Below are 9,354 nucleotides of genomic sequence, written 5' to 3' on the forward strand. Positions count from 1 at the left end.
CAATAATAATTTTTACATGAGCCAAAAGTACCACAAATTATAAAAGAAAAATTATATTTAATATTTTAAAAGAAGATTGGAGAAGAATTTTCTCTTCGTACTTGAAACATAAATATCTGCAAATACATATGATAATATACATTATGCTTAGAAAGAATTATTATTCTTTAACATTATATTTTGAAATATATTATATTGTTAAAACAATTGCTGTGTTTTTATATTCGTACTCTAATATACTCTATTTCTATTTCCAATTAGCTGTATCTACCTGCAAGCAGGATGCAGTTGATAATTCCGCCTGTTTAAAACAAGCTTTCGAAGAAGCATGGCCACGATTTATCGAAGGTATATTAGCAATTAATAAGCTCTTATTAGTCTAATTTACAGATTTTATAAATAAACTATATTTATTATTTTATATAATTACATTACTATGATGTAAGAAAAGCATCTAAACCTATAAATCAATACAAAAAATGAACTGATAAATTCATAAATTCTAAATCTTTTTAAAGCAATTAAAAATACAAAACTTACTATTTTAGCGTTACAAGTCGAACAGTAAGTAGCGCAGTGTATACATATAAAAAATGTATTTAGAGTTGACATATAAATACTATTATACCAAGATTAACTATATTAATCTTTTCTTTGCTTATTTGATTTATTCATTTAACATTTTGATTTATTTATTTAATTAATATACACTGTTAAAAAAATATAAATTTGCTTCCGTTACATGTGTAATAGAAGAAAATTTCTGTTCCTAACCTATAGCGAATCTTATTTCAGTGTATAAGTGTAGCGCATTCAACGTATATGTATAGTATTGTAAGATTGGAATTACAATGTGCTCTAGAACGTGCAAATATCGGTATTTTAACTATATAATGCTCAAATTTCTTTTCTTTTATCATTGAATTTCATCGATTGTCCAGTATCAAATGTGCTAATATAATATGCTGATAATTCAGTAGATTATCCACTAATTCAGATTTAGAGTGTTTATTACACATGGGTCATAAACACGATGGATATTTTTTCCTCATTGTTTTTTTTTATACTTACTTGAAGGGCACAATTTACAATTTGCTTATTTTTGCAATTTAATGCAAAAATATAAATTATAAATCTTAACAAAAATAACGCATTAGTCATACTTGCTGACATTCTAACTCGAGAAAAAAACGTTGTTTGCGCGAATAGTTGCTAGACGCATACTAACAATCCGATTAAAAAGCTAAGCATCTCTCTATCGATAGTTGAAGTTTCGAACCTCCAGCCGATGGTAAATGCGCGTCTTTCCGATGCCAGGAAGATTCTGAAATCTAGCGTGAAAGATATGATGCTTGGGTCAAGCTTTGACCCAGAAGGGTTAAGTCTTAAATTTTTCTTGAAAATAAGGAATAGAAATTTTTTTAATCAAATTAATTCAAGATACAAATTAATATTAATTTTATTATTTTGATAGGGCTTCCAGAATTTGACTTTCCACCTATGGACCCATTATTTTACGAATACGGTATAGTTATGCTTAATTCTGGCGAGATACGAGGAGAATTAATTATGTCAAATGTCACTGTCATCGGTTTATCAAAAGCTCGTATTTTTAATGCAAGAACGCAGTTTCTCTCTCATGATGTCTTCCGTTTGGAGATTGATGTACAAATGCCAGAAATACTTCTAAAAGGTGCTGCGAAAATAAATGGTTCTTTAAGTGTATTCAGAATTGCTAATGAAGGTAAGATAATAAGTTTTATATAATTTACATAAACAAAAACATATAATTTATTCTGGATGTACCTCTATAATAATTAAAGATCAACCGCATATATCTATTTATAAAATTATGTTTTCCATTAGAAATTAGTAAAGTTTTAGTATAATCTGACAATTATAACTATTCAGGATTGACAAACGTTACTTTTCAGTTATTTTTTTGGAGTTACTTTTTATAGTAAACAATTTAATGACAAGGTTGCAATTTTTTATAATGATAACGCTAATTAAACGCTAAGGTTATGCTAAGATTAGAAAAGTCACTTTAAAAAGTAATTTCTCACCATTACTACTTATTGAAAAAAATAATTACTTGTTACAAATAATGAATAAAAAGTAACACGTTACAAATTAGAAGTTATTTTTTTCAGTAACAAATAACTTTTTCAATTCGTTACAAATAACGATTGACTTTTCTAACTCTTAACATCACCATCATAAAAAATTCACCATATCATTATCAAATCGTTATTATAACGAAACAATTATTATAAGGTAACGATCAATAAAGTAACGACGACATTACAAGTAACACGTTACTTGCTAATCCTATAATTATTTATTGTAACTTTAATAAATTTGCAAATTTAACGATTTACGCATGTAGAAATGTTATATGTATATTGAACACATAAATTTATCTTTGATGTAAAATAATAAAATTATTGTTCTATATACAAACATATACATGTATAAGGAAGACCGGGGTCAATTGACTAGGGGTAAGTAGAATAATTGAGGCTACATTAAAAACAAAACACGCAAGAGACGCGTAAACGTGTCTAAGCACGTAGCAGTGACTGCCGCTAAGTCTGCTAACATTTTGTTGCAAATACATTTATGATACAAGTTATGCCACAATTTTAAAAATCGTACACCTAAGTAAATATTTTTATTCTTAAAATTTTTGTTTTACAGTCGTATATGATTGTCTTTGATTTCTACTTAGATAGTGTAATTTTTACTTAATAAAGTCCAACAGATTTTTTTTGTTTATGTGTCTATGTATCGTATATTGTTAATGTTTTTAAAAATTAATGAATAGGGGCTAATAGACTAACCACAGCATGGAACTGTATGACTTATTTAGTGACGACTCTTATAATACTTACTCAACATTTTATTCCTTTAAAGAGATTTTCCTCAGTGGTAAATGTTATAAGTTTAGTTTCCTCATGTGCAATCTCGAAAACTAGGCTTATTCAACGTGTTTTTGCAACAAATGAACAAATTTTACAAAAAGAAGCATTGTTTTGCCCTGCAAAGCAAATGTTTGTTTAAAATATATTTTTATAGAAGTTTTATTAATATGTAGCCAAAGATGTAGCTAAAAATACATTAATCTTTATTTTAATAATCTTAGTCGAATTACGCCGCTCCCGGGGTTAGTTAAATCAGATGAAATGCATTAAAAAAATGAATTTTTTCCATATTATTAGTTATTAGTTTCCTCTTATTATTAAAATATTATTAGGTAATCAAATGTATGTAGTAACTGGTGTGGAATTCATTTTTTCGATAAGTCTCTTAATTTTGTCTGTAAAAATTCGAAACTGAAAAATTAGTCTATTAGCCTCGGTCTCCCCTATGTATATAATTTTTTAAAGAAATAATCATGACTTTTTTGAATTATTGTTGTATTATAATATGGACAAATACCAATACCTCTATTTCCATCATTAAAATAATTTATATGATAGGTAATTTTAATATAACCTTGAATGATGTCAGAGCATCATGGGAGATAACAGGACATGTAGTAAACGATACATGGATTGTTGAACAATTCCATATCACCCCATTAATTGGAAAGTTTAAAATATATTATAAAGATTTGTCCGAAAACAACAAAGAGTTATGTAAGTATTAAACTGATTCAAATATACATGTATTCGTTGTTATTTCGTCCAATAGGCTTTTAATTACTTAAATAAAGACTTATACCTAATTTACTGTTTAAAAATAGGTATTATATGCACCTCCTTACTTAACTATGTTTTCGACATAGGAAACTTCTGAAAACAAAAAATTATCTGACTAAAGTCAACATATATCAACAATTTAATTTTAATTCTGAATTATACAGATATTTTAATTTACGAGTTACATATATCTTTATAATATTATTTTTAACGATACGTATGTACAAATTATGAATTATTAGTATTTAATTAATTATTCTACTAAAACTATATAAACTAAATATTTATCAGTTTAATTATTTTAAGTAATTAATTAAATACTAATAATACATAATTTGTACATATGTTCGATTAGAAATTATATTATAAATAATTGTTAAAATTAGAGTAAAAATAATCATATATATTTTTTTTCAATTAAACAATGACGTGACTTATTTCGAGCTTATAATTAGAATAACTTTAAATTAATATAATTAACATAAGAATATAAATACTAAATAATATTCTACACAAATGTTTCGGCTTACAAAGCTTTCTTGTTAAAAGAAATACAATATTAAATTAACAAATCAAATAAATAACAAATACAATGAAAATTTTTAAAAAACCATCAGTGTTGAAGTGTCAGTATATAAAGAATTCAAACGTTAAAAAGTATTATGACGGATTACAATAAGATAAGAAGATTAAATACTTCAACAGTAGATTACATTATGTCCCTCGATAAAATAGTTTCATCAAATTCTTCGGTTAAAATCCAGTTTGTTGCAGATTTGTATCAAACGATTTAAGAATTTATTAGTACGAATATTTTATGATATTCTTTAAAATGAATAGATGTATTAAAATAATATATTATTAGGAATAAGAGGTATAGAATCCAATAATAATTTACATTAATTTATATAAAATAATGTAATTAAAACTCTCAATCAAAAATATGATCAAATACATTAAAAATTAGTTGTTGACTGTTACTGGTTTGAAAATTGACTGATGTAATGTGTAGGTCAAATAAAAGTAAGTCAATAAAATCGAATGTAAAAAGAAGTCTATTCAAAACTGACAATTTATGTTCACGTATATCGTCAAGTATGTTAAAATAAGAGTTATCCAATAACTCAATATCTTTCATTAAATTTAAACCGTTTTTTATTCTTTAATATGTATTATTTCTGAAATATATAATATTTCTTTTACGATAATTCTTTCTAAAATCAAGAATACTAACTTTTTCTCAATTAAAGTTATGATTAGTTTTCGTGATATTTCAAGATTACTGAGTATTTGGACTGGTCTAATTTTATATTATTGCAATGTTCTTTAATTCTCTCTTATCTGTAATTATCTCTTCGTTTGGCCAACGTACGAGGCATCGCAGTTATTATAATTTATTATTATTTTATATATAACGTTATTATATATTTATCATGTTGATTTTTTTTATAAACTTTGATTGAAATTTATTAGCTTATTTAAACACCTATAGTCAATCATATTTGTGGATTTATTAATATACTTAGTAATTTTATTGGAAATAGATTTTATATATATGGAAAAATCATTAATTCTCTTAAAACTCCATCAGTGTCAACATAATCTGAGCTAGTATTATTTATCATTATGGAATAATTGTTAAATTCAAGTATCTATATAATTTAGAAATTAAATTGATATATGTTAACTTTATTATTAAGATAATTTTAGAAATTCTTCAAAAATAAATATTCTAAATATTCTAAATTTATTTAGAAAACTGTTTGCGATGCGTTTATTATGTTACATAAGTCATAATAATGAGATAAAGATAATTACTAATTTAAAAAATAAAACTTAAAAGTATGCATATTATTTTACAAATTAGAATCATATTTTATCATCCTTTATTGTAACGTTTTTATTTATTATTGCTATTTTTCTAAATAGAATATCACACAATAAAAATAATTATTTATGTAACTACAATTACACTTATATATTGTAATTTTATTCATATAATTTCCTAATTTGTTTTTTTCTGAAATACGTTGTATATTTATTTTTATTTTCAGCTAATCTTGTCATAACTTTTGTAAATGAATTCTGGCCTACGATTTATCGAGCAGTATTACCAATCATGTTCAAAGAATTGGAAAAGTTTTATATTGATATAGCCAATAGATTATTCGCAAAAGTTTCTTTCTCAAAAGTATTTCCATAAAATGTATACATTTATTTCACATTCATTATAGTGCAAATTGTTTATAAAATTAAAAACACGTTTAGCATTATAAAAAGTATATAAGCTATTTCTCTAAAACTCTGTAAGTTAACCTTTGTTTTCAACTGTTGTTTGTGAGCAAAATAAACGAATAACTTAAAGTATTAATTGAAACATAAAATTATTTCTCACCTGTGTTCTTCATATTCCTAGATTATAATCAATACCATATTTCCGAAAAAATATTTTCTTTTAACTAAAAAAAAACTTCTGAAAATATTAACTTATTCTCATAATTAGCTTTTATTCACGTCATCGATCAAAATTTTGATTACATACAGGTGTAGCAAGAATATAATGAAGTTGATTTTTTTTTTATCTAATTCATATATGCACGCAATAATAAATGATACTGTTTTCCTATTACGTAAGAGTTAAATTCAAATTGATAAGGCACATAAAGAGTGTTAGGAACTCTTTTTCTTTCTTTTCTACATTATTAATCCTTAATATTCTTTAAGTCTTGACAATTACAAGATCGACAATTGGTAGTTAACAAAATAAAATTTTGATTGTTAATGCTTAGTTCATTTTTTAATCTAAAATAACAGTAGAAATAAGAAATAATAAAATAAGTTATAAAAAAATTAACATTTATGATGATTAAAAATTTTGGATTTAACTAAATTCTATAATACAAAAATCACATTTAAACTTGGCAAATTTTATTTTATTTTTGTATCACTTCTCCACTGTTAAAATTTGTTATTTTTCTTTATAATAATTTGTATACCTTTATATTGAAAATTATAAATATAAATTTTTTTATACAAAAAGAATTATATAACTCTATTTTGTTTGTTAATATTAACGATATGGCACATAAATTAATTTGTAAAATTATATCACAAAATATGTATTCTATAAAACAAATTTATAAATTAATTGCAGTGTAAATTATAAAAAGTGGTTTTTTCTTCTTATATACGTATAATTATATATAATTATATATCACACATCAATAATCTAAATTCCAACAATTATATGTAAACAGCATAGAAACATTTGCATAAAAAAAATTATTATCTAATCTTTGAAATTAACATTTTTATTTCAAAGTCATCATTTGATTTAAATACGATTTCGTGAGAATTAAATTTATTAATTCCAAAATCAATCATATTATTTGCCAGTACACTAGACAGAGAACATGTTGCTCTACGTGCTCAGTATATTCAGTGCAATATTTGCATTGTGCTCAGCTGCAGAATCTCAACTTCGTAAGTCTTTTTTAATAATTCTTTACTTTATTCTTTTTAAACTGATTATTATACGGTTAACCTAAATATATATGTATATCAATTGTTTTATTTACATAAATCGTTTATTAAATGTAAAAAATCACTATTGAATTGTATAAAAATAATATCAAACTATTGTGAGAAATTATTGTATATTTTTAACCTACATATATAATACAATAAGCAAAAAGATTATTTTTGCTGAAATAGCTAAACATTTTTATAGTAATTATCCTTTTATATTCGATAATCGTTCTATTATAAAAAATTCTTCTTCTTCATTAGATGTTATTTTATACTGTTCTATATAAGTAAATAATACATTTGCAAGTTGTAATTTTTATTTCTTAAATATCGCAAATTGTAAATGTGCACTATTATTATACTCATTATAAATATACTCATTATTTATTGTAATAGAAATAAAAAGATAAAAAAGTTTTTCTTTCCTATTCTTAATATAAATATCTGATAACATATACATATATATTTGATAAAAAGTAATTACATCCTAATTAATCATTAAATGTTTATTAAAATAATTCATATATTTCTATATTTTTACTAATACTTTATTTCATTTTACTTCCACTTCTATTTAGCTCTAGCAGCTATATGCAAGCGGAATTCAGATGACTATTCGACTTGTTTAAAACAAGCTGTGGAGAAGGCATGGCCAAAATTTGCAGCAGGTATATTTTGTAACAATTTATTAGTCTTATTTTAACTTATATATTTTGTGTGTGTGTGTGTGTGTGTGTGTGTGTGTGTGTGTGTGTGTGTGCGAGTATAAAATATGCTCACTATTATACGTAATTTCATAAAGACAATATAACAAAGGCTTGCATGATTCATGAACATTAATATAATGAATTGAATTATATAAATAAAATAAATAAAGAAACAGTCATAACGATCGATTTTAGATCTTGGTGTATTAAAATATCTATATATTTATTATAAATACATTTTTTAATTATTGTCGGACTTAAAATACAATTATAAATTGAAATAATCAAGTATTGCAATTAAATTGATTTTCAATAATGATATTATTGAACATCTTACTTCTCGACTTCAATGGATCTTTTAAATCCGGGCGAAAATTATATAGATGACGTTACGGAATTTTTTAAATTGTGTATATAAAAAATGATTTTCTCTTTCTAATACAATATATCTATTTTTGTTTTTCAGTTTTTTTTGTTGTAAAAATATGATTTTTAGACCAAAACAAATTCTTTTTTGTATTATTCCGTAAAACACTTACGTTTTTAGACGAAACTTTTAACATTATCAATTTTTATTAAAACATTTTTCGATTCTAGCATTAGATTCTATATATTTAGCGTTTTGATTGAAAAAAAATTACAATTCATTGAAAGTTACAAAAAGATATACAGCGTTTAGTTTACGATTGCATTTCAAATCGGACAGTAAACAGCGCGCAATTTATATGTACATATAACTAAAAGATATGTGTAATTAGAATTTACATATAAATTAGGCACAAAGAATAGCTGCGATCATATTAGTCCTTTCTTTGCATACTTGATTTATTTATGTAGAGGTCTAAATTAAATTATTATTATTTGTATATTAGTCTTTCAATACATTCTTTCTTTATACATGATGTATATTAATTTACATAATTCATAAAATCTTATAAACTAAAAAAATCTTATAAATTAAAAGAAATAAAAATATTTTAATCAAATAATTTAAAAATACGAATTGGTATTAATTTATTTATATGATAGGACTTCCAGAATTTGACATTCCAACTTTGGATCCGTTTTTTTTCAAATACTACAAATTTGTAATAAATTCAGACAACATACATGGAGAATTAAGTTTGTCAAATAACACTGTAACTGGTTCATCAAAAATTCGTATTCCAAATGTAAGAATGTATTTTTTTGATGACGGTTTCCGTTTGGAAAATGACGTAAACGTACCAAGGATATTTTCAAAAGGTTCTATAAAAATTAATGGAAATTTAAATCCATTCAAAATTGCTAATGAAGGTACGATAATAAATTCTATAACTATAATTTAAATAGACGGAATGAAAAACATAATTTATATATTTATATATTTTAGTTTAATTTTTATTTATAAAGATTATATATTGAATTATGTTTTC

General features: G+C 23.7%; 3 protein-coding genes across 4 annotated transcripts in view; 2 read left to right on the forward strand and 1 right to left on the reverse strand.

The window, feature by feature from the left end:
* LOC108751770 overlaps positions 1–5,907 on the forward strand; it is an 18,464-nt gene extending 12,557 nt beyond the window's left edge. For both annotated transcript variants that reach the window (XM_018492173.1, XM_018492172.1), the window contains exons 2-5: positions 262–348; positions 1,475–1,744; positions 3,483–3,641; positions 5,759–5,907. In XM_018492173.1, coding sequence (XP_018347675.1) covers positions 262–348; positions 1,475–1,744; positions 3,483–3,641; positions 5,759–5,907 — 665 coding nt within the window. The remainder of the gene's footprint in view (positions 1–261; positions 349–1,474; positions 1,745–3,482; positions 3,642–5,758) is intronic.
* The window catches only part of LOC108751773 (juvenile hormone acid O-methyltransferase-like), a 54,255-nt gene that overhangs the window by 16,680 nt on the left and 28,221 nt on the right, over positions 1–9,354 (reverse strand). The window lies entirely within an intron of this gene.
* The window catches only part of LOC108751637, a 3,945-nt gene continuing 1,699 nt past the window's right edge, over positions 7,109–9,354 (forward strand). Inside the window, exons 1-3 of the mRNA XM_018491920.1 lie at positions 7,109–7,187; positions 7,811–7,900; positions 8,969–9,235. Coding sequence (XP_018347422.1) covers positions 7,118–7,187; positions 7,811–7,900; positions 8,969–9,235 — 427 coding nt within the window. The 5' untranslated portion in view covers positions 7,109–7,117. The remainder of the gene's footprint in view (positions 7,188–7,810; positions 7,901–8,968; positions 9,236–9,354) is intronic.

Source organism: Trachymyrmex septentrionalis, unplaced genomic scaffold (assembly GCF_001594115.1).
Source record: "Trachymyrmex septentrionalis isolate Tsep2-gDNA-1 unplaced genomic scaffold, Tsep1.0 scaffold51, whole genome shotgun sequence".
NCBI lineage: Eukaryota > Metazoa > Arthropoda > Insecta > Hymenoptera > Formicidae > Trachymyrmex > Trachymyrmex septentrionalis.